Source organism: Streptopelia decaocto (assembly GCF_964273445.1).
Source record: "Streptopelia decaocto genome assembly, chromosome: 2".
Lineage (NCBI taxonomy): Eukaryota > Metazoa > Chordata > Aves > Columbiformes > Columbidae > Streptopelia > Streptopelia decaocto.
Genome location: NC_138655.1, coordinates 51,715,499 through 51,741,854, shown reverse-complemented (window position 1 = coordinate 51,741,854; position 26,356 = coordinate 51,715,499). Strand labels below are relative to the sequence as shown.

Genomic DNA, 26,356 nt, shown 5'->3' with positions numbered 1-26,356 from the left:
AGCACTGAGAGTAATGGCAAGACAAATGGCATTTTGCTTTTTCTCTTGTGTTCACCTCCTTTCTACATTTGCTCCTAAATTCCAAGCTGTGCTACTGCTCTCTGGTATTCAGTCCTACCAAAGTTGTTTGGGCATCCAAATATTGAGCCAGGGTAGCCTCTAACTGCCTCATAGAGTGAGCAGGTCGCTCGAGGCAGCAGGACCAGTCTGTCAATGCCAAAGGCGAAGCTCGGGCATCCTTTGCCCCAAGCAGAAACCAGAACCACAAAACTGCCCAGAGCAAGGCAGTAGCAATTCCCAGGAAAGAGATGATTGTGTGTACTAAGAAATCCAGGCAGGCACCGTAACATTCGTTTTGGCGGATATCTCAGCAGCAATAGGAGACTTTCCCGAGCTGCTAGTTCCTGGTCTTGTTGACCATGTTGCTGGATAGTGGGAAGCCATTCCCAGAGGTTCCTCACAGCTCCCTGAGCCGAAGTCACTGTGGTTCATCACTGCTGCTGGCTATCTCTTCCTTCTGCCAGAAATCACCCTCCTGCCAGCACCACCGCGCTGGGCCTTGTCGACAGCAGGGTTCCCTGGCAGCCCCAGACATGTTTGAAGCAGAGTCCAGCTGAGTGCCTGACTTTAACCCTGTTCACAGCCACCTGTGTGCTGGGCTGGTCACAGGCCTCACAACGGAGGTCTCCATGCCCCATGAAGCCCGTCATTTTGCGGGACGTACAGTGGAGCACTGTGCATGAAAGATGAACTAATTGCCTTTTGGCAACTGCAAATGATACATGTATTTCATGTCCCTTCAAGTATGCAAAAGCTGACACTCCCTAAGCATACTTTGGAGGGTTTGGACAGTGAAGTGAGTTCTGCTCATGTCCCTTCCTGAGCTCAGGAAAGAAGGGGTGCAGCTGCGAGGGATTTAGTGCCTGCCCAGATGGTACTTCAGCCCTGAACCCTCGGTGCAGCTGCTTGGGTGTCACCAGTATGTAGAGCTGCTGATAAAACTGGTATTGACCAGCCAATGAACAGGAACAGATGGTGAAGCTGTAAAGGAGGTGGGTGTCCAGAGTCTGCATTTTTCCCTTCCCAGCCCTGCTCTTGCTGTTTGTGTTTTTCAGGTGTGAGGTTGGCACCACACACTGGACCCAGTGCAATGAGACCCCCGTGAAGTTTGCTCGTTTTCCTGTCACTGGTCTCATTGAAGGCCGTTCCTACATTTTCCGAGTCCGAGCTGTGAACAAAGCTGGCATCAGCCTACCATCCCGGGTTTCGGAGCCTGTGGCTGCTCTGGATCCTGCTGACAGAGCCAGGCTTAGAAGTAAGATGTGATTTTTTCAGGTTGCCTGAGAGGTTCAGGAAGTCACAACTTAATTAAAAAAAAAAAAAAGAAAAAGAAAAAGAAAAAGGAAAAGAAAGAAGTATGACTCATAAACCTTCGAAATCCCACTAGAGGGAGCAATGCAAAAACAAAATATTCTTTGGAGACAGCTTTGCCAAGAAGAAATAATCTCAGTGCTCTTTGCGAAGTGCTCTATCTGGTCTCATGGCTTTGGCTGGCTGTGGTGCTACGCTCTGAAATTCCAGGAAGGGGGGAAAAGACACAGGAGACTTAATTGCCTGAAGAGACTTGCTTTTCTTCAGCCAACAAAAAATCTGATCGGATGCTGTGAATAGTCTCTCTCTGTGCCATGGACATGGGTGGCTGATTGTGTGCTCATGTGACAATCAAAGTCTTGCAGTAACATCAGCACAATACCAGGGTAGCCTAACAGATCCCAAGCTTTCTTCTTTAAAGTTAACATTTTACAAGCCACGGATATTTTTCTGGTGGCCTGGAAATGTCCTAGACAAAAAGGTTTTACTGAGGATTTTAACTAAAGTTTTATTCAAAATCCCCCTCCCTACTCATATGCCAAAATCATATGCCTAAAATCCAATTATTTCTACTTGTTTCTGAAGTTTTACTATTTTAAATGGTCCAATGTGAAGGGATATTTATGCAAATCTACAAGGCTCCTGTGGTCCCAGCTTGTCTGTCTTACTGTGTATAATGCTGGAAGCTACAGACTGAAGTCAGATGATCAAGGTTCCTATTCAAAATAAAAACAAAAGGCTCAAGGAATGAGGTTTGGCATTTTCAGGAACCACTGTGCTCAGACAGACATGTGAAACCTGGAGCCTGGGGGAGGTGTCTTCTTCTCAATGGGAAGCCTGGAAACTGTCTCAGAAGTTGAAATTTGGACTCAGTGGCCTGTTCCCATTATATGTCCTCCTATGGTCCCTCATGATCCTTTTTTCTCCCCACTTGCTCCCTTTCTGCTTACATCTCCAAAACAGATCAGTCAACGTAACATGAAGTGGAGAACAGCACTGGCAAAAACCATCTCTGAAAGTGCATTGACCTTTTTGATAGCTGGATGCAAGAATATGATAACGTAGAGGCTCTGAGAGCACCACCCAAACCACGTCAGGTGGATACGTTGAGTCAGGCTGAGCAGTTTCTGTTTGTGACTGTGATCCGTGATTTAAAAGTTGGTAATGTGAGGAAAAGTGGGTAAAAAGAGACAAAGAGCAGCCTGAAGGAATTTGGCTCTTCCTTTAATGAGTGAGCTGTTAAACCAAGGGAATAGAGTATGGAAAATAAAGTTGAAGTTAATTCTCCCAAAACAATGAGCTGAGTGAGCCAAATACTTCTGTCACCTAGGTGACTTCAGTGACATTTCAGGAAGGACTAGATGTTTCAGGATATTAATTTTTCTTGCTATATTAATTGCTTAGCTGCTGTCAATATTCAATCTGCTCAGCCTGCAACTGGTTTGGGTAATTAACTTGCTATATGAGCAGCAGTGGCACCAATGACCAAAAATGAAGCTCATGCAAATCTTGCAAATGCTAATTTTGAACCATGAAAAAGTCTTTTTTTTTTTTGTTATTTAAAAGTACCCAAAGTGTCCCATGCCTGTGATATTTCTGGCATCTGTTTCAGGTCACCCTTCTGCTCCCTGGACCGGACAGATTATTGTCACTGAGGAAGAACCTTCAGGTAACCACAGCCCTTTTGCCTACAAAAGTCTAATGTGAAGCTGGCTGAGTAATTAGAAAAACTCCCAGTGAGTTCAGTGGACTTTGGCACACACCCAAAGTTCATTGTTCTGAGAGTCATTTGACCTTGAATAACTCGCAACAACTTGGTAGTTGAGGTGAGATTTCGTTATTCAGGACCTAACAAATAAACGTGCCTAGAGTTAAAAGACGTCATTAAAACCCAATATTTAGAAGATTTTTAACTCTACATTTAAAGAGATATCAGGTGCCAAGGTATATTAATACTTCTATATTTTAACTACAGCACTAATTCTGATTCAAATATGAAGGAATTAAGTCCCAATTGCCTTTCCTATTCTTCTCTCCTGTTCTTCAGAGGGTGTTGTTCCTGGTCCACCTACAGACCTCCAAGTTATTGAAGCCACCAAGAACTACGTTGTGCTTAGCTGGAAACCTCCTGGACAGAGGGGCCATGAGGGTATCATGTACTTTGTGGAAAAGGTAAAATTGGACAAAATCAGAATCATGTTTTGGCAATATTTTACATTTGTTCTGCCATCTCTTCTGGACCTTTAGTTAGCTTTCATTTCCACCTGAGACTTTCAAACTAGGGCCAGGACTAGAACTTGTGTACTTCATCGAGGTAACTGTCACTGTAGATTAAGATAAACTAGGAAGAAAAGAAATGGGATATAGGAAAGCAGACGCAGAATGTCTCACACTGTAATATCGTTTTATGAATTGTGTCATTGACCTACCCTGGAGTAGACAGGCTGACAAACTCCCTATATAATAAGAAACCACAGAGCTTAGTCACATATTTATATAAATATTTAATACATCTAGATAATAAAATTTGTACAAATTAAGCTTGTCTGCTGGGACAGATTGTTAACATTTTGGATGGAGGCATAGTGCAAGAGTTCCTTGGCATTAGCACTTGCTTCACCAACTCAACAAAGATGACAAGATTTCTTTTCTAGAACAGATTCACTTTTAATTTCAGTGTCCTGCTTTTCTGAGATTTTTCTTTCATGGCGCTAGCCTAGAGAATTCTTCATGCCATCACCCTTTTTACTTGTATCTCATGGCTCATAAACTTTTTTATCGATGCTTTTCCCTGTGGGTTTAGAGGTGTCATCTTGGGAGACATAAATATCTTCCCATTATGTGTATTTCATCTCAGTTATGAAATCTGGTCTAAATAAATGAGTTTCACTTAGCAACAGACTTACGATGAATATATGAATGTTGAGTTTCCATGTAAGAAAGCTTTTTAGTAACCTATTACATGCTGAGTACGGAGTACTAATGTCACATAGTCGGGTGGTGTTTTCCTGATAATTTGAAATCTCTCAGAAACTAGGACCATTAATTTAAACTATCCCTACAGTAAGTCACAGGCAAAAATTAATCATTAATATTAACGGTATAAGTGAACATGGTATGTAGAGCTTCTCACCACAGAAATAAAAACAATTCACAAATTAATTGTACATGTTAAATTTTCTGGAAAATGAAGGTCAGATCCTGATTAATTCTGGAAAACACCCCAAAATATTCTCAAGAGTGGCACAAGAGCATCTAGAATCAATGTAGTAATGTTAGAGTTTTGTTCTTTGGAAGATGTTGAATGTCTGCAGAGCTTATTTTGAAAGCAGTTCACAACTGGATGTGGTTAATAATAACATCACTTCCTTGTGGTGGAGTTTAGCTTTGATATATTAAACCCACTAAAATTTTACATACGTTTTCTGGAGTACGGGGACATCTGGCAGATTCATAAGCTTTGAAAAAGCTCGTTCTGTGGAAAGGCCCAAAAAAGAAACATGACTGTCTGTTCTGCACAGCAGACGTGCATTTGGTGGTCCACATAGAAAATCTCACTGGGTTAGACACTCAGCTTTCAGAGAGTTCTGTTCCAAATGCAGTTTCTGGGTTTGACTGCAGTGTGTTGCTGGCACAGAGGACTGGCAAAGGGTGAACACCGAGATCCCTGTGAAGTCTCCTCGCTTTGCAGTTTTTGATTTGGCTGAAGGCAAATCCTACTGCTTCCGAGTTCGCTGTTGCAATTCAGCTGGAATTGGTGAGCCTTCAGAAGCAACTGAAGCCACTGTGGTAGACGACAAACTTGGTAAGTGTGTGGTCGTATGTATTAAATTACCTCCATAAGATCTTTTCAGTTTATGATGTAATCCTTTTCTCTGAAGGCAGATAGCTGCCAAGTAAATAATTCAAATATGAAGAGTAGTCAGTGATATCTTCCCTTTAGCTAAAATAATTTTTGTTTGGGTTGTTGAACCTTTAATGTATAGTCAAATGACAGATGCAAGCCAAGGAAATTGAGCTGCAAATAGTGATGCCAAGAACTGCAAAGGCTACAAACAGTGAAAGAAAATGAAAACTCAAGGAAGTACAAAAATGTTTTGTTTTACTTAGAGCTTTTATTGAAAATAAGCCCAGACATCAGCAGAGTTTAACCTTCCTTTTTTTGCCAAATTAAACAAAAATTAATAATTTAATACTTGCATGAATGCAGAGACCATTTCCACTGGAGGAAAAGCTAAGATGTTCACCACAGTAAAGCATTAGTAGCTATGTCTACGTTATCAATTTGTTTCCAAACAGCAACACATATTTGAATCCAGTTCCCAGAATGTATCTGTTTACTGCATACTGGTTGAATTCTCAAAGCAATTTGATGCACATGGACAACATTCTTTAAGGAGAGTAAAACAGCTCTTCTTGAAAAACATCTGAGATGCATTTTGCTGCTTAACAGGGGCATTAGTTTCTGACTTATTCTGTGGGCTGCACAAAATATTTCATTGTGTACCTAACGTATTTTCCCTTTTAGAAAGCTCCAAATCACATTCTGGTGCAGATGTTCAGCAAAAGGGAAGAAAATATATCTAGTTTGAAGGAAATGCCCATAATCATAGGTAATGGAGACATGAGGAACCTCACCACCAAAGGCTTGAACCTACTGATCCTGTCCTGTTCTACCAGATTACTTGACTGAAATCAGACTAGTTTTGGGAGATTAAATCTGTATTAGTTTTGCTGATATAATGAAGAACAGAATGTCATTTATTTGTAAATTTTGACTGGCTGGTCACTAAGTTATTTCTGTTTCTCCACCACAGATATTCCCAAAGCTCCTGGCCGTATTATGCCAAGTAGGAATACAGACACCTCAGTTGTTGTCACTTGGACAGAGCCCCCAGATGCCAAGGAGCTGGTTGGGTACTACATCGAGTCAAGTGTAGTCGGATCTGGTCATTGGGAACCATGCAACAACAATCCCGTGAAAGGCACTAGGTAATGGATTTAAAGCATGGAAACTATGATCACCAGTTTTTGATTTACTGGGTATATGTATTTTCCAGCCATTAGTAGTAGTAGAGTTAATCCCTCTGTGGTTGCCAGCAGGCTTGAATCACTTTTTCAGGTGAAGTTCATAGAAGTTATAAAAACACATTTCAAACTGCAAGTCTTGTCCAAAAGAATTTATAATTAACCGTATATTAGAAACAGTAAGTTAAGGAGGAGGAGACATGAACGTTGATAGTGAAGAAAAGAGAAGCAGCGCACTAGTTTTAGCTATAATACAGCCTATCAGTTTGATGAAAAACAGTACCGCGAGGAATGACTGCAGTTACAAATGTGGAAAACTAAACTGCGTAATGTTTGGAAGCAAAGTCCTTTGTTTTGGAAGACTGCTGTAAACATTTCTGTACTGTATATCTAGAATGTCAGGAGGAAATGTGGACTGTATCACACTAACGATATCACTTTCTAACTGCTCTTTCGCTTGAGATTATCAAGATATTGATGAATATTCTTAAAGATTTGCTATAAACTCACATTTCTTACTGACATGACACTCAGTCTCTAGTCAGAAAAAATAATCAAGACTTAAAACTTTGCAAGCTAAATCAGATTTGGTTCTGTTTGAATAAGGATATAATCTTCAGAGTCCAAAGGAGTCATTTCAGACCTTGATTTCAAGTGGAGCAGTGTCAATCCATCGTCATTTGTAACTGCTGTCCATGACAACCCTTATTGTAATAACTAAGGCTCTGACAAATACTCTTGAATCAACCTTGTTGTTTAGAAGGGCATTGTAAATGCTTAGTTTATCAAAAGTACCTAAACCTCCACTTGCTTGAACACAAGCACCACAATTTCCTTTAAGGATTCTTTTGTGCGTTTCTATTGCAACAGCTGTGTGTGCCGATACTATATAATTTCATATATGCTTCTATCATTTATATTGTGGTTGCATCAAGTGTTGGTGAAGTTTCTTGTTGTTTGCTTGTTTTCAAATATGAAATCTGATCATTATTCACTGTAGAAACACACACATTTTTCTGAGTTAATATATTTTGTGTTGTAACGACACTGTTCAGGTTCCTATTACTGCATTTTTAGTCGATGTGAGATGACGAAAGATGCAGTCAGGCACAGGCTCTCTGTTAACTCTTGGCTTTTCTGGTTGAGTCAGTGTCAAAGGATTCACTGTATCTCATAGTTTGCATTATGCAGTATATTTTGATCTTTTGGATTTTGTTTTCTGCACACATCCTGGTAAAACAAATGATTTGGACAAGTCTTCTGGAATGGGTAGGGAAAATTCTGCTCTGAAAATATTGATTTAGGTTTTTGTTGGTTGTTTTTTTGTTTTGTTTTGTGGTTTGGTTTTGTTTTATTTTATTACCTAAAGAAAATTTTTTATTTTGAAATACATTTTGTTTTCCCCATTACATTGTCTTCATTCATTGGTGTACGATGTCAGTGTTGGTAATGCAAGACATGACAGTATGAAATAAAATAAAAGTAACATTAAATAAAAAACACTTAAAATACCTTTTGAAAAATAAATATTGTTTTAAATAAAATGTTCACATTTCAAAATCGCATTTTTTTCTGAAAAAGAGATTCCTGTCTTGGGAAATTTTGTATTTTCAGAGTGGACATCAGAGAAAATTTGCGAGCGTTTTTATGTGACCATTAAGTAATCCAGTAGAAAAACTCTTCTAATGAAAGAGTTTGACTGACTTAAATTATTGTGTCATGTATAGAAACAAGAAAGTGAAATAAAAAACTGGACTGTTTTTTTAGCTCTTTTACAGTGCCTTGTAATTCCTTTAACACTGCAATTTTTTCATTTATGATTGGAAGTGAATTATGGGAACTTGTGCTACAGGTGTCTTATGTCATGAAAAGACCCCACAGGCAAATATAGACCTAATCTCTGCAGATTTTCACATTGTGTGTATTAGGAAGTATGGATTGTATATACTAGCAGAAGTAAGATAGACCTTCTGGTAACACAAAATCTTCTGTAGTCTTAAGAAGGACAGTGTTGGAAAATGGTATGTCTAAAGAGATATGGTTTTAGACATTATCTTCGCTGCATGAATGAGGTTCTTAGATACATTCTGCATTCTCTGACCTTCATTTAAGTGACTGGGGTAATGGTTTATTCTCAGTTTTCAGAAACCAGAATATACTTTATGCAATAAATTTTCTTCATAATATTTGCTAAGTATTCCTTCACTGGTTTGTTTTAGATTCATTTGCCATGGGCTCATCAATGGTGAGAAGTACATTTTCAGAGTCAGAGCTGTTAATGCAGCAGGACTAAGTGAATTTTCACAAGATTCGGAGCCTATAGAAGTGCAAGCAGCCATTGGTAAGCTATTTTCCATTACACTTTTCAACTATAAATATGTCATTTTTTAAATTAAGATGTTTTCAGCAACTATTTGTAACTAATTGTTTTGTTTTACAATGCTGTCCACAAATAATAATTTGTCCATAGATCCTATGGCCTCACAGCCCCATAGTTTCACAGTCACTGCACACTTGTAGACTTCACCTTCACCATCCAGTCTTCTTCAGGTGTTTCTTGTGAACCACTGTAAGACAGCACTGCCAAGTTCACTTCATAGGTATCCTGGAAAATGGAATGTCATCCTGATTTCATAATGTGGTATTTATCACCTTTAATGCACACCATCCTACATAGTCAGTTCCTAAGATATTTGTTTCCCTACCTAAAGCTAATAATCAGTGCAATGTGTCTTTTGTAAAGCTTTTATAACTCTGTGTGTCCTCCCTTTGTTGATGAATTACTTCTGGTTGCCACTGCCTGAACTAATCCATAAAGATTAATGAGCTTATTGGGCTAGAATAAATTGTATGTCTGCAACATCCTCGCTCTCATTTGTATAAAACCACATACCTCACAACCTTAGAGCGGAGAGATGTGGCCTAGGGCAATTTCATGAGATCATCTTGAAAGGATCAGAAATATGACTTGGAAGATCTAAAATGAAAACAACTGTAGTAAATGAAGATTGCTATTAACTTTCCAAATTTATTCTGCTCTGAAAAGCAGACGTTATTAAAAGAGTATCACTTGTGAGCAGGTTGAGAGGTATTCTATTAATTTCAAATTTTTGTGAATTCAAGCTTAACATTTTGTGTGTACATCTGTGATTTGTCATACTTTGGCTGTATTGTTCACTGTACGCATTTCTTCATTCTGCTGACTAAATGAAGAAAAAATGATGTATTCTAATTCAAAATGTCTTTGCTGTTTTCTGGCAATTATAGGGGGAGGATTGCTTCATGGTGTGTGTCCTGAACTGAGTGGTAAAGCTGGTGGACTAACAGACTGCACTACCAGCTGGGAAGGAATGCATGAGTCCTCCCAGCCTATCTTTGACACAGATGCTTTGCTAAACTGCAATGCTAAATTTAATAGAGACGCAGCACCCAGTAGCTTTGACAAACTGGGGAGTACAGGAGACAATAACATGAGAGAAATGGTTAAGGATGCTGTCACATCTGCACCACAAAAAGTTGCTGCTAAGCAGACACGTAAGTCTCGACCCAGGGATCTTTTGACACTGGAAAAAGTGACAAAGAAGAAAGATATAGGTGAGAGTTAATAAAATCAATAGATTTCACTGCTTTGGTACATCCACTTCAGACAGTTGTAACCTCTGCTTGTCCATGCCACAAGTGAACACACTCTGTGGTGATGCATCTGCCATCAGACCTGTTAATTACGTGCTCAACTCTCTGTTAAGATCATTATTCATGTAATGGTATTGGAGACCACTTTACAGACTTAGTGGCTACTGAAAGTGAAACAAATAAATCCATTTACTAATTTAATAGCTTGTTTGACTACATATTGATGTATCCAAGATAATGTATTATTTCTAAATCTCTAAAGTAATTTTTGGGGGGGTTTGTTACTCAGTATCTGGGTTACATGTGTGTGAAGGAAACAAAATCTGATTATGATGGTAAGCATGAAAGTCTGTGTTGTATTAGGATATATGAACATCCTTTGTGGATTTATGCCTAAGCTACAGCTTATCCTCTGAGACACAGTGACAATGAATGTTGTGTTGTATCTCTGACTGACAGCAATAGTAAAGAGGAAAACCGATCAAGGTGAATGCACATGCACAAAATCACGTTTTATGTTGTCAACACCTAAACATCCATTGTGTCCAAGAAATGTAGGGCTTGAATTTCTTTTAAGTCTTGGTACCTGGCCAGTGAGCTTAATTCCTCCCCAGGCCTCTCAAGTGAGACTCAAAAGGCTTATGCAAATGGTTGAACAGAAAACAAAGCAGAGGCACCTGGGGCTAGCTGACACTGATATAAAATAATAAAGACAAAAAGAAACATGTATGATGTAGGATTTCCATCAAAAGTAGGACTTCAGGGTCACAAGTAGGGCTCTTCACCGGTGCATGACATATTGGGTGTGGGCAAGCATTTCCCTACTAGGTACAAAAAAGGCTTTATAAGAAAATAGGTTGGGATTAAGTTAATTATTTCTGTATTGTTAAAAATACATTTTAAAAGGGGACTATGCAGCAAATTTTTTAATGTAAGTTCCAGTAACAGACATGTTCCATTTCTGGTCAGTCTACAGTGCCTATGATCACGCTTCCTTCTATTAAGGTAAGATCACGTGATGGGTGCAATGATAAAATTTGCACAGTGTATAAATTTAAGAGGAAAAAAAAAAAGAATGAACAGATAAAGTCCATTCTCAGAAGGGAAGAATGTGAGCCTATTTAAAAAAGGAACTGTAACAAAAATTGTATGTGTGAAAAAGGTTTTGCTTTCAGCAAAAGAAAACAAATCATTGCATCTCCAATTTTTTTACTTTTCCTGTAATGTTAGTTTTAGTTCCCTATTTTTCACAGTTTTAAAGCAAGTCCTAATCACTTGCATCAGAGCTGCATTTGCAACACATTCTTTCACTATGTATCAGCTTGCTTCTTGAAAAACAAATGATCCTGAAAACTAATTCTCATGCAGTTTGGACTTTTTCATTTGGTTTATGGGAGCTTTTGTCCTGTATTTCTATTCCAACTCCAAAAACTTCCCTTGACTGCGTAAATATTGTCCTAATTAGGAAATGCAGGACAGGAGCCACCTGAATACAGTAACTGAATGCCAGTCTGATTATTGAAATATTACTTCCTGATTATGTATTATTTGCATTGAAACAGCTGCTCCATCTCCACCTTATGACATCATGGTACTTGAGAGTGTTCGTGACTCGATGGTATTAGGATGGAAACAACCCAAAGCCACTGGTGGAACTGAAATTACTGGCTACTATGTGAACTATCGTGAAGTGGTTAATGGAGTTCCTGGGAACTGGATGGAGGCCAACATCAAGGCCATCAGTGAGAGGGCATACAGGGTAAGGGGTTAACTTCTGTTATTGCTCTGGGTGCAGACAACATTTCCAAAACAGATCTCGAAGGCAGATTGGGATGAATTATGATTCAGTGTACAGATTGCTGTTCAGAGGGTTTTATAGCCATGATGATAAAGTCATTTAGCTCTGTTAAACTTATCTGCAAAATTATTTGTACACTTATCTATTAGTCTGGCACCAACTGTCATCTGTGAATGCACTATTCTATACATAGACTGAATTTTTGTAAGACAGACCCTCACAAAAAATAGCATTCCTACTGGGCTTGGTGGACCTACCCCAGTGCTTGCTGGTGCAGCTCTGTGCCAGCTGTGTTTTGTGATCAGTTCTTGACCCAGTTTAGAGATAGTGCTAGCCACAACCTTGCTGAGCTGATTTACAAATGAAAAGCAATGCCAGGACTGAGTTTCACCCCACTGTGAGGACAACTGTTGCCTTAAGTGAACTTGCTCTGTATCACGAGACAGATTAATATGATTGTTGAGCAATACCCTGCTTCCTCCCTGACTACCAAAGTATCAATAGGAAAAGGGGTTTACAATTTGAGCATGTTAAGACCATTCATGTATTCTCCACCACGGATTAGAGGAAAACCCAAGACAATTATCACCTTATGTATGATGTCAATAATGCTTTCATCTCTTCAGGCACTTAAAAGCATGTTCATGTGTTGAATAATTGTGTTTTTGACTTTCACCTAAAACATTAATACAAAGTTAACAAGCACCATTTTATTGATTCTGCAGATTGAAAACCTGAAGGAAAATATGGTGTACCAGTTCCAGGTGGCTGCTGCTAATCTGGCTGGGGTTGGGACACCCTCCCTACCCAGCCAACCATTCAAATGTGAAGAATGGACCATTGCTGTTCCTGGTAGGATCCTGAGTGGGAGGTGGAGTTTACTCATAGCTTGAGGATGCTCTGTGATCAATTATCTAAGTTCTTAATGACTTCAGTTTCCAGAGTTCAAACTTAGGCTTGAATGTCCATCACTTTGATTTAGTACATTTACACTGATGCATTAAACGATCCTCATCTAATCAGTAGCGTTTTACAAGCAGCTTGTATTTTCTTTATCTTTTCCGCTTGGTTTCTGTACTGTGTCTGCCACTTTGCTTCCTAGTTTAAATGGTAGACATAAATACCTGTCTAAGGTACAAGACAGAGAAGAATGAGGTCCCATAACCCTTATCTAAATGTGTCACTTCAAGGCCAGATCGCTGGCCTTTTGGCGCTCACTGAAATGAGTGAAAACAACTTCCATCGACTTCAGTGGACTTTAGATCAGTCCTTGAAGCAGCACATTAGCTTAATAATTAACTTACTTCCCTGAGTTTAGAAATTATTTGTGATTTTTGTTTGTTCACGAACATTTGATCAAGATAGCTAATCTCAACAAATTGGATTGTTTTTTGGGCTAGTCTTTAATAGGCATAGGTTGTATTTATATTTGGTCTAGATATGATACAGAGCACAAGTGTTATGTTGGCTTTGGGTGTACAACATGGTGTCTGCTTTTGTTTTTTGAAATCTAATGCATTAGCCCTTTTGGGATTTATTTTTATACCACAACTCCAACTTTTACCTTACAGGGCCACCCCATGATGTCACATGCATAGAAGTTAGGAAGGACTCTTTGGTTTTACTGTGGAAGGAACCAGTTTATACTGGTCGTAGTCCCATAGTTGGTTATTATGTTGATATGAAGGAAACTGAAGCAAAGGAGGAATGCTGGAGAAGTGTCAATGAGAAGCCACTTCAAAAGAAATACTTGAAGGTAAATAGTTTAAGATTCTAACACTGGTATAACAGTATAACCTTGAGGAAGTTAGCCTTTGATAGCATCATCCTGTGGTAATCATGGTTCCATTTAATGAAATACACAGTAGTTTATGTTGTGCTGAGGATATACACGTGTAACGCCTGTATAGTCAAACAAGACAGTAACTCAGAAGACTGGTATGACAAGCATAAAAATAAAAAGAAAACACTGCTAAAACCAAATATGGTTCTTACAACGCAGGAGGCAACCCTAGTATTTTCTAGCTCCAAGTGCAAGATAGGTATCACTACATAAAAACTGACGGCACAAAAATAGATTTTGTGACGATGTGGCAGGTGAGTCTAATACAAAGTACCCTTCCCCCACATTTCATGGCAAGTTAAACCCAAACTTTTTGCACTATTATGCTACAACACTTTGTGGAATAACTTCCAAATAAAAGATCAAGTGTATCTCCATTCTAGAAATATGTCTTAAGTAGGTTTGCTATGTGTATACTTTTCAGAATATTTGAAAGACAACTCACTTTTAAGTGTGATCCTTTCATTTATGTTTTAAAGGAGTCTTTGTAGGTGTTCTAATGTCAGTATAATTCCTCAAGTCACTACAATTAAATCTCTAAAATTAAATGCCCTCCTGTTCCAAACGAGTTGTGGCTGGCACTTATTACCCTGATAATTTCATTTTGAAAGGCCAGAATTTACCTGCAGTAAAAGACTATGCTGTTTCAGAGGTCAATGTACGTGAGTTAAAAACACTCTGTTCCAATAACAATGCTCCTTTTGCAAAGAAACCAATGACAGAAATGACGATGTCTAAATGTTAGCTATGCATACAAGGAAGGACCCAGCCAAACAGATCAGTCATGTCACCCTGGAATTGAAAAAAAAGCCAAAGCCAAAACCAAACACGAGGAAGAAATATTTGTCAACAGAAAATGGAGAAAAACAAAAATAAAGCAAATATAATTGTCAGGCATGCAGACTGGAATTGTAAGAAATTTGAAATTAAAATCAGTGTTTTGTAACACATCACGCATGTATGTGTATCTGCTTCTTCCAGATAGGTGGCCTAAATGAAGGTGTGAGCTATGTGTTTCGTGTGCGGGCAACAAACCAGGCTGGTGTTGGGAAACCATCAGATGTCACAGATCCTGTCATAGCTGAAACACGACCAGGTTTGTTAGAAATACTTCCTCTTCTTCGTCATATTTAAATAGGTTCCTGTTTGTGCGATGTATTTACAGGCTGCATGTCAACAGTCTGACCCCTCTCAAGTTAAGCTTTTTTACTAGGTAGGAAATGATTTGAGGGTCATATCTTACTTTTTTGTCTAGTGTATTTTAAGGTCAGTGAGTTGTTCACATTTTATCTCTCTCCTTTCTTTAACTTATGTTATACCTGCAGAAAGGGAGAAAGAAAATACTTTTTTCTCTTGGCTTTAAAAACGTAATGAGCTCAGTTTGGAGACCACCTTCAGTAGGAATTCAAGTCCAATTGCTTAGTGGGATCATTCCTTGCAGGCCGACTCCAGTGTGTCTATAACGCCAGCAAGAAACATAGGAACTAGGGCAGAGGCAGAATATCCACATCTGAAACTTCAGGAAGCCCTACGTTTAGTTTAGCTATACAGGTAACATAGGTGACTGTGATCAGAATCAACTCATTTTTGTCACCAAGTCCCTAACAGAAAATGCAAGCATGGGCTTGTAGTTTACTCATCTAAAGACTATTTTAGAAGCAGAGGGTCCTACAAGGTGGAAAAAAAACCTTCCTGGATATTTTGACAAAATGTAGTATAAAGTTAGTATGATGTCATGAGGTACAGGGGTACAACCCTGCCTGGATTCACCACACACCTTCTTTTCATCTGCCAAGTTCCCTTCCTCTGCCCACAAACCCTCATATCTGATCACCCCTGGGAAAGGTTTCTAAGAGCCCTAGAAGAGCAGGAATGACAGCAGGCAGCGGGCAGGCAGGGCAGGCTGGCAGGGAGCACAATTAGCAGTGCAGGGGTACGGGCACAGGCAGTGATTACCTGTGCAGGCAGCTGCCTACCCTGCCTGACCCCAGGCAGTCAGGCTGATACCTCTAGTGCCTGGAGAAATAGTCAGGGTTTGTTTGGGATGGTATCGACTGTGAGGTGTTGAGCAGATGCCACCAGTGAGAATCATTACACATTCCCACCCTGGCTGCCTCAGGAGCGTTATCCGAGGAGCTTTTCCCTGTTTCTGACTCCCAGGTCCATTTTTACTTCTCCTGTTCCTGCGGCAACACTGGTCCAGCTCCCACAAATACCTGGCCCTTACATCCAGGATGGTAAAAATCCTAAGAAGCCTTGAGTTAGCTCTCAGTGAGGCTTTAAGTCTAGAAAGTCTGAAAAAGGAGGTCTGAAGCTGGGGGCACAAAAGAACCAAAAAAACTCAGAGTGGGGAGACTGGGGCGACTGCTAGTGAGGCTGGGATGGGAGGAAGGGACTAAAAGGAGTAGACGGTAAGTTGAAAGGGTGTAAGATTGGGATATGAGGACAAAAAAGAATATGTGTGTGAGTAAGGAGGGCTTGCGACAGGATCTTTCAAAAATGCAGAAGCCATAATTTCGGACCTACAAGCCACTGAAGCACTGGGGATATTTTCATCACTTGCAAGTGGATCAAGGCAAAATTTAAAAAATTATTATTGAAAGCAACTTTATACAGCAACCACTTCTAAAAAGAGAATCAAACCAGTACTAGTACTAAACTTTCGGCTTTACTTAGCCATTTTCTTTGAGACTTAATAGCTATCTGTCATACTTCTGATAAAAAATTGTTATTATAATAATCTTTAAGTGTACTAAATAAAGGATTAATTGCCACTACATTAAAAAAAAAAAAAGAATGTAAACTCTTGCGAAGATGATCATCATGACCCCAAAAAAATAATCATACAGCGTTTTCAATGTTCACTCAAATGAGATGCATGCCCCACCTGGCAATATGAACTTGAGCAGAACGTTTGGTTTACAGACCTCTCACCATTAGAGGTGGCCCTCAGGATCGTGGCCCTTTTGCAAGCAAGGCTCACGTTTAGAGATGTAATGTCTGAGGCATCACAGGAAAGTCAGGGTTTGGCCCAGTGAAATCTCAGCTGAAAATTATTTACTTGTACAAATCTGGCTGACCCATATTTTGAGCTGAGATCTGCAGATATGGCATCCACCAAACTCAGCTTCTTAAAAGTATTAAGAAAGGACAAAATGCTTATTAAAAAAAATATTTCAGACAGCAGTCTTTTGGGCAGGCTTCCACCTTTCTCACTCAAACCACGCAAGTCTCAAGAACAATCATGGCATTTTTTTAAATTACTGCAAATCTTTTGCTCTTGACCCATGAACGCTGCCTTTATTATAACATCTTGGATGGAGACAAAATATTGTCAGGTCTCTCTAAACAATTCCTGCTGGAATGTTGCTTTTGGCAAATGTGCAAAATTGCCAGACAACTGAGCTTTCTAACCAAAGAATGTAAGTAAATAACACCCTGAATGAAAATATTTGTTTTAATATAAGAGGCACCAATTTTCTTTATTGGGTTATTTGTAAATATAATGATGAGATACTTTACATCCACCTTCTCTTCTTTGAAAACCACATATGTTTTTTACAGTTATCTTTTAAAATTAAATGAAAAACTCATCCACTTAAATGAATACCAAGCCAGGCTGCTTTTGAGCTGTAACTTTGTCTTTAGACAAAAGCAGTTCAGTGTGTGGGACTCTCACAGGAAGCAGGGGAAATCCAAGAGCAGACTGCAGCTTTTCCCCATTGCTCCCCTTAGTCCTTCAGCATCTTGCTGCAAACCAAAATTAGATTCTGATCCTGCATCAGTCACTTGCGAAGGGTTTGAACCTCAGAAATGAAGGAAACCCTGTCCTACTCAACTTTTCTGACTAGCTGTGTTCAAGATGATGCCATTAACTCCAATGTTTTGAAGCTGTCTGCTTTATCTTCATGTTATTGCTTTCCTTTCAACGTAATAAAATGCTCAGATAAATGGAGACTTGATATGACATCTAAATACTTTATTTCTTATGATGACTTTAAGAGAGGCTCTGGATTATATGTAGAAACCACCAAGTGATATAGAGGAGAGAAATTAAGACTGCTACTATAATGGCAGCATCTTTGGTTCCACTTTATACGACAGGTGGAGACCTCTAGTCAGTAATTTTAAAAGATTTTTTTGTTCTTTTTTACTTATATAAATATTAGAAGTAAACACCATTGTCACTTCTGGAAATAAATGCTATGCAGTGTTATCTTAATGACAATACTTTAAAACAAATATAAAAGGTTCTGCCTTTTTAGTGGACTTTCTGGCTGTAATTCTCTGCACATAAGCTGTCATCAAAAGAATCATGTGTTAATGATCTATAGGATGCTAAACACTAATGAGATGTCAGGTGATGAATTTACATGTAATAAATTAAATTATTCAAAATTTGCAAATATGCTGCTGCCTAGTAAAATATTTGTAGACCTTAGACTTAATTTATCATATATTCGTACTTAATGTGCTTTGTTACTGCGAGGGCTGGTAAATAACAGTACCAAAATGGGAATATTAATCTTATCTTTCATTAAATGGTTATGGCAAATTATAAAGACTAAGCAAGCTGGGTGTACACAAATTGTCATTACAGGAGCTACTCACAGTGCTGGAGAGGATATGTATAGTATTAGGACAATGAAACACAGAAATCTCCTTGTATGCCTGAGGCTTATTAAGAATTATGCTGAAAATAAAGCATTTAATCTCCATGTCAGGAATAAGGCTCTTGTCTTTAAGGTACAATACTTTGTGGACAAAGCGTGTCATTAGCATTCCGGGCAGCCTGGAATTGTCTTAAGCTCAGTCATATAACATGAGTGCCCTATTCAGATGTGAGATCCAGCTCAGAGCTGTTCAGAAAAAGAGGCTGGATGTTCTCCAGCACCTCTCAGTGCACAAGCTCTCCCTGACATCCTCAGACAACTTGTTGAAATGAAAGTTAATGCTACAGATGACGAGCTTGACAAGCCTCCTGAATCCCAGAAAAAATTCCCTCAGCTTCACTGCGGTACGAGAGGGTAGGATAGAGGTGCCTTCGGGTTTCTAACCTGGGATTCACCCCCAGGGCCTTTTAAAGGACAAACTGGGTCACCTTATCCAGCTCAAGGACTGCAGGTACTGGCAAAACAGGGTGGGAGACTTAAGCAGCTAATTGCAAATATTCATTCCCTTTGTGGGTCTGGGGTTAATGCTGCAGACGGCGGAAGGGACGGATGCCAAGTACAGCAATTAAACCAACCTCCCGGAGTGAAGCCAGAGTCACTGAAAATGTGCCTCTGTTGCACGAGTCCTGATGGGGCAACTCAGCTGTTTCCTCTTCAGCCTCCTGCACCTTTTCAAACACTCACACTTGCACACAGTATTCCCTTTAGAGCTCTTATCTAATTAGGGAATAAGAAATTCATGCTGCATAATGAAGGTTCTGACTATTCCTTGCCATGGAAAATGTTGCTATTTAATATTTCAAACATTTAGTGGATTTAGAGGCTTACTTTTTTTTCCCCTTCGGGTTTTTCCAGGGTATCATAACTCTCATGTGTGCTTAGACTTGCACAAATAAATCAGTTGATTTATGATGCCCTTTTATCTGTTCCTTATTTTTATGGATTAGAATAAGAACTGTTCTTGTGAATGAAAGACCGAGGATGCCAATGTTTGCAGCGATTTATGTGCTGACCAGTAAAATGGCAAGGATGTGCTTAATCTGCCCTATAAGCGATATCTACATAAATTTTTTTGCTAGCTTCTCTGAGAAAGTGGAATCACCTTGTTCTGGTCTTTCAGGAACCAAGGAAGTGGTGGTTGATGTAGACGACAATGGAGTAATTTCCTTGAACTTTGAATGTGATCAGATGTCTCCAAACTCTAAGTTTGTTTGGTCCAAGAATTATGAACCAATTGAGGATGACTCTCGTCTGAACATCGATACCAAAGGCGGAAAGTAAGAACCCTTGGGGGCACCAATGCTCACATGTTTTCGAGATCTAGGATGGTCACAGAAATCCATCCTTTTCAATGTATGACCTCAGTAAAAGCTACACCTTCTTCTGTTACTGGAAGGCTACTTTATGAGTATGTTGTTCTCCAGCAAGTCCGTATGCAAACCATTTGGAAAAGGTAGCTCACACAGAATGAGTCAGGCCTCCTGTTTAGGCAATTGAGTTATGTTTGGGCATAGGGAGAGAATATTTGTGCTCTCTTGTCTTGTAGCCTGTCAATCAAGGCAAATTATTATTATTCCTACTATTATTATTTCAAATCTCCAAAGGATAAAATTATCTGGCTACTTGCAAAGTGCTTTTACCATGTAACACTGTCACAACCTTCAGAGACACTGGAGTAAGCAGGACTCTCTTCTGACAGTGTCACCAAGGCCTGATTTGATAGCTTCTATAATGCTCTACAAGCCTACTCTGTTTCTTTAGGCTTTTAACAAAGGGGAAGAAATAGCAAATGCACAGGATCAGCCTATGAAGTACCTATGTGCCCTTCTAGTTATAGAAACCATAAAGAAAGAAGTTGTGGCTCTTGGTATTACATGTGAAAGTTGAACCACTCTGTACCTACAGTATCCTTTCATGCTCATCAAAGATTTGGCAACATGAGCTTAGGTGAAACTAGCTATTTTCAGTGCTGTGGGCACTGCTTGAGAGTTGTGCCATCTTGATTTGTACCACACATGGTAGGATCCACCCTGATTTATATGGGCCAGAGCCCCTCATTTGCTTGTTCAGTCAGAGCAAAAGCTAATAAAGGGGCTTGCTTCAGACTGATCTCACCTTTTTATCAAAATGGTGTGGTTTTCTTTTTTCCCTAAAGGTCAAAAGCAATCTTTAAGGATCTTGGAGAAGATGATTTGGGAATTTACTCTTGTGTTGTTACAGACACTGATGGAGTTTCATCAAGCCACACAATTGATGAGGAAGGTAGACATAATGTCCATTAAGCATGCCTGTTTTGCTTTCACATCTATTTTTCCCTGCTACTGTGTCTCTCAGATCCATAAGGCATACACACGTTATATTACTTCTTTTATGTCTTTTGCAGAAATGAAACGCCTACTTGCTCTGAGCCACGAACGCAAATTCCCAAGTAAGTGAATCAAACATCTGTAGGGGAGTTTCGCATGCAGTGGCGTATCACAAAGCTCCTGCCACCATCAAGTAGGGAAGTCACTGTAGTAATTTCAAGTTAAACTGGTTTTGAATTGAAAATCTAAGGTTCCTTCTCCCCTTCCCCCCCCCCCCCCCCCCCGCCCATTTCTTGCAGTACATTTGTGTATTACTGATGTTCTTCCTGATCTATTGCAGACTACTGGTCTAGGCAGATCTCAATAACAGTTGGAAAATAGTATCCCATTGGTTTTGTTTCTTCTGCAGAACAGCCTTTTATACTTATTCAGCATACCTAACCAAATTTGAAAACTTCTATTTGAAATAATTGTCTAACTTTACTCGAACTGAAATTAGCATAAGTTAGATTTAAGGTTAACAAAGCAGGAAATCATAGTAAATTCAGTTGTAAATATCTACATATACAGAATTTTCCTGCTGAAATTAATTCCCTCCCTCTTTCCTATAACACTTGACAATAAGAACATCCTGCCTTCTGCTTGGGGTTGTATTTTTGTCAACTCCACAGACCTCCCATAATTTTGTGATATCCTGGTAGTAGCACAACTCAGTTATTTTCATTGGAATGTAACTTCAATAACTGAAAAAAAAAAAAATTGACTGTATAATGAATCCTATTGCACAGAACAAGATTAGACCTAAACCTTGTCTCATCTTCTCCCACTACATTTTCTTCTTCTTCATTTCAGGCACTAAAACTCTTGCCTATGTTGTAACATGTTGAGCTTTGTGCACACACTGCTGGCACCTTTACCCACTCAGCCCACAATGCGTCTCTCAGCACAGTCAAAGCTTGACCACAGAAACAGCCTGTCTTTTTGCCACATCATCTCTCTTTGTCATTTCCTTCTGTGATTTTCCCACATAAGCTCTACTCAGCATATTGTATCACCTTTTGGCAGCTTATTGACAGCTCATGCATCTCCTTGTTTCCTCCTGCTCCTCCCAGTTGTTTCCTCCTAATTGTATCTTCATGCTGAAAGTTAGTCATCACAAAACTTTACTGTTATCAGACATCCTTCCTTGCTCCAACCCTTCTCTTCTGAGTGCTCTTCCGCCCTCTGTGTTCATAACTAGTGTCACAAAATAAGCTCCTCAGGACACAGACTGTGTCTTGTCTTTTGCGTCATGTTAGGTAGCTGTACACTTCTAGCTGTGCATGAGTGTCCAGGAGGTCACTGCAGAATGCACCCTCAATGAAGAAAATGTCCTACTAGGACCTTTGGACACCAAAAAAAAAAAAAAAAAAGCAAATAGGGGTTAAGATACACCTGGCTATATCTGTGAAGCTGGAAAAATAATAATGAGCTCCTATAGATCAACATGAAACTTTAGTCATATCTACAGATAATCTGTTTGAGGATTAGTCAAATTCTCTTTAAAAAAATAGCTATTCTGTTCTAGTTGCTAGGCATTTCTGATTCATCACAAGCTTTTGCATGTTGCTTCGTTTGTACTTCTGAACGGCATTTAATTGTAACTTCTGCTCAGAAACATCTGCAGCCAGTAGCTCCATGGGAAAATGGGTTGCTTGAATAATGCAGCCTTACAGAACACAGCTATGTATGGGTGCAATAATGTATTTGTGCTGTGTAAAAACAAATTGTTCCAACTCTTCAATGTAGCAACTACCTGAGGTCTCCTTGTCAAGTGCTTCCTGTAATTTGTGATGCTATACAAATAGGATGTAAAACCTTGTAAGCATGATGGCTGGAAAATACCTAAAGTAGTTGTCAGTGCTCAGGGAAATATTTTATAATATAAAAATTTTTTGCTTGTGGAGGACTGTAACACAGATTCATCTGTTTCCTTTGGGCTGGGGAGTGAACAGCCTTTTCACAAAATCAATCCTTTTGCATCCTTTCAGCCATTTATTTAACAGCTTCTGAGATACTTCCCCCTCTTCCACATTAGACTAAGATATTCAGAGTTAATCACATGCAAATTAAATGGGGGTTTAAAATTGCCATAGAGCTGACAGTGAGACAAAAGCAGCACAGCCTGATGTCTATTCACACCCTCTCCCTCTTGTTTCCACTGGCTCCTGTAGCTTTTCAGTCCCTTTATTTGGAGAAATTACGCAAGATCTGAGATTCCTTTTGTTTCTTACGAGCAAGGTGATGCACTGGGTGAGGAAGTTTCATGGGGACCATGTGCATGGCTGGGGCACCGTCCTAAGGGGTTGATTTTTGCCCTGCTCCCTCATGGTAACACAATTCCTCTGCTCTCTGGTTAAGCCTGTGTCTTTTTCATAATTTTATACATAAACATATATATATATATATATTCTTTTTTTTCCCCCTGTGACTGTTGCCTCACCTACCAGAAGGCTTATTTTAATGAGAGACAGGTTCTGTGCCACTCAGGCACCAAAATCATACATGTAGGTGTGCGAGGGCATAGGTGTGGGGAAGGGGTGAGTGTGGGCAAGGGACATGTGGGCAGTCCTCACCCTCTTTTGTTTGGCAGTGGGGTAGGATGGCAGCTCAGCTCCAGAAGGCACCTCAGTCATTTAGGGCAGTGCAAATAGAAAGATAAGAGGAATTAGACACTACCTCAGTCCGAGTCCTCTTCTGCTGTAGCTGAGCCTTTGCACATACAAAGTAGAATAGAACAGAACAGAACAGAACAGAACAGAACAGAACAGAACAGAATAGAATAGAATAGAATAGAATAGAATAGAATAGAATAGAATAGAATAGAATAGAATAGAATAGAATAGAATAGAATAGAATAGAATAGAATAGAATAATTTTCAGTTGGAAGATAAAAAACACAACCCTGTTCTGGGATTTGTCTGGGAGGAGGCGTCTATAGTTACACTATCACTAGACTACATCATCAAGCATTTTGCAATGTGCTTGTACACTGTCCTCAGCTGTTCCATGTGACAACTTTGCAATGCAGACTTTACACTGCTGTGAAAGTGGAGATTAGGGTAGAGTTCATACACAGCATGCATACTCCCTAGAGTATGATTTTGCTGAAAATTTTTGCATCTACTAATACAGCTAAAAATGATGGAAGCCAATAAAACAAGAAGTATGCCCCAGTAGCAGAGGCTAAGTGCTCATGTTTGATGTTGCTGATTAAGATATTTTAACAAAAAGATAATGTGAAAGCAAGCTGAGGAGTTTTACTAAAAAGAAAAGGAAAAAAGAAAAGAACCCAAATGAACAAACTAAAATTACCTGTAGTACATTTTTTTTTTTTTTCCTGCTAACAGAAGGAATTGTTCTATATGCAGGGGATTTCCATTATTAGTCCATAGGTAAACAAAATGTACTGGAGAGACTGAAGGTGTGTTGTGACACCTCATGAATTCTGGGAGATGGAGGTTCCACCCAGCAGAGGATCAGACTGCTAACAAACATCTCCCAGCCTGTAGCTCAGCAGCTGACTTTATGATCTGGCTTCGCACTTTGGGTTTTTTGGTGTTTTTTTGCCGCTGGGTCAACTCACTGACTTACAGCAGCATTGCTGAGTGACTCATTAAACGTGGATCTGCACTATACAGACTCACACCACGTTGCAGAGATACTTGCAGTTTACCTTTGAAATAAATTTAGTCTTTTATTAAGATGGAGGGGCATTGGCCTGACTCAAATCCTGAACACTTCTAGTCTGGACAGACCTAGTGATTGAAGGATTGAAAGACTAATTCTTGTCTGTCATCCTGTATACATGTCGGTAGAGAGGCATTCTGTCTATACAAAGAGCTATCCTAATCTAGTTATCTTGTATACAGTATACAAGTTCGAAAGAAAGAAAGAAGCAGCTCTCTGATTATAGAAGAAAATAGTTGTTAGAGTACAGGCAAAGTATATGCTCCATTCTTTTCTTTCTTCTTTGTAGCTGTTCCACTTGCCTCTGAGTTGGCAGTAGAAATTTTGGAAAAAGGTGAAGTGAGATTCTGGTTGCAAGCTGAAAAACTGTCTGGCAATGCAAAGGCCAACTTTGTATTTAATGATAAAGAGATTTTCAATGGAGAGGTAAGCCTTTTCAGTGCTTATATGTGTGTGCATTTTTATGAGTATCAATGTGTATTAATGTCTCTGTCTCCAACATACTTCCAACTATTGTTCCACATTTTCATGAGAAATGACTTGTCATTGAAAGGATCATTAGAAAGATTTTGTCCATAGTGCTGAGCTGCAGCTGAATTCTACTAGGTGCAGCTTATAAAGTGGAGTCAAATGACTTCCCACCAGCTTTGTGAGTACCACGTGTTAACTAGTGGGGACCATAGGAGTTCCTGCAATAAGGGAGCAGGTAAGCAACTATTGTGGTCTTCAAGAAGTCACTGCAGTATCCCAGATTCATCCTATCTCCTCCATCTATGGCCCCTGCACACCCTTGTGCTCAGTTCTCACTTCTCTTTATTACACCAAGAAAAAAATCCCAAGTGGTTGTTTCCAGCAGCAGAACTCGTTACTCCCAAGACATGACACGGCATGCTTTTGTTGCAACATTAATATCAGGAACAAGGCAGAGATGGAGCTTTCTACACAAAACTTTATAAAAATATAATATCCTCAAATAGTTATTATGAAGAGATACAAATCTAAACCTTTCTAATAAAGAAGAACACAGTAGTCACCATACAACAGGAATTTCTCATGTTTGTATAGCATCAGTAAATAGGCTTCACCTTTAAGTGATTTCTTATTTCATTTTACATTTAAAGCTGGAGCTAAAGATAGTCGGAATCTGAATAGAGAGAACAAAATTTCAGCTAAAGATACTATATAATGTTTGACAAATATTTTCTGACTCTGACATCCATTAACTGTTGCTTTACTTTCCATTCCTGAAGAAATATAAAATGAAGGTGGACCGTAACACTGGCCTTATTGAAATGATTATGGATAAGCTCGAGGACAAGGACGAAGGCACTTACACTTTCCAACTGCAGGATGGAAAAGCAACCAATCAATCCAGCCTTGTCCTCATTGGTGATGGTAAGCTAATCTATACTGCATGGTAGGCTGGAAAAATTATATTGAGGCTACTTTAGTTGTCACCTTCACTTTGCACTGTTTTTGTTACCAATAGCTGTTCCAGTGGTTTTTCATGTCACAGTGCTTGCCTGCCTCATACAGGACAGCACATGTGTGTGAACTGGTGTTTTTTTAAGTGGTGAGAGGAAGGGGAATTGTTATAGAAATGTAAAATACTGCAGATTGTCATGATTTACTTGTCTATGGATGGAATAAAAATTTTGCATGCAAAAGGCCCACTCAGGTGGGAAGAAGTAGCTGCAACTGTCAGAGCACAAGCAGCTTGCTGACAGTGCTGCTGCTCGTTTGCCTTCCTACCAAAAGTGGAAAGTAGCTGTATGATTGGGGATTACACTTCACCAGACATGACACATTAAACTCCTGATGACTACAAGCATCTAGGAAGGTTGGGTTAGCTGTAATCAGCTTCTGACATTTCGAAATGTTCAGTGAAAACCTGACCCTACGGCAAGGTTCTCATTGACCTCCAAGGGACAGAGTTGCACCTGTTACAGTGACGTTCATTGCTGTTACAAATGGC

The 26,356-nt window shown here is 39.4% G+C and overlaps 1 protein-coding gene across 1 annotated transcript in view; it reads left to right on the top strand.

Moving 5' to 3' along the window:
* MYOM1 (myomesin 1) overlaps window positions 1-26,356 on the top strand; it is a 73,964-nt gene that overhangs the window by 32,971 nt on the left and 14,637 nt on the right. The window contains exons 12-26 of the mRNA XM_082045706.1: window positions 1,116-1,315; window positions 2,984-3,040; window positions 3,419-3,543; window positions 4,993-5,176; window positions 6,189-6,363; window positions 8,619-8,740; window positions 11,595-11,791; window positions 12,556-12,682; window positions 13,402-13,586; window positions 14,655-14,769; window positions 19,467-19,623; window positions 20,502-20,608; window positions 20,730-20,774; window positions 24,671-24,807; window positions 25,632-25,776. Of these exons, the coding sequence (XP_081901832.1) occupies window positions 1,116-1,315; window positions 2,984-3,040; window positions 3,419-3,543; window positions 4,993-5,176; window positions 6,189-6,363; window positions 8,619-8,740; window positions 11,595-11,791; window positions 12,556-12,682; window positions 13,402-13,586; window positions 14,655-14,769; window positions 19,467-19,623; window positions 20,502-20,608; window positions 20,730-20,774; window positions 24,671-24,807; window positions 25,632-25,776 (2,078 nt within the window). The remainder of the gene's footprint in view (window positions 1-1,115; window positions 1,316-2,983; window positions 3,041-3,418; window positions 3,544-4,992; window positions 5,177-6,188; window positions 6,364-8,618; window positions 8,741-11,594; window positions 11,792-12,555; window positions 12,683-13,401; window positions 13,587-14,654; window positions 14,770-19,466; window positions 19,624-20,501; window positions 20,609-20,729; window positions 20,775-24,670; window positions 24,808-25,631; window positions 25,777-26,356) is intronic.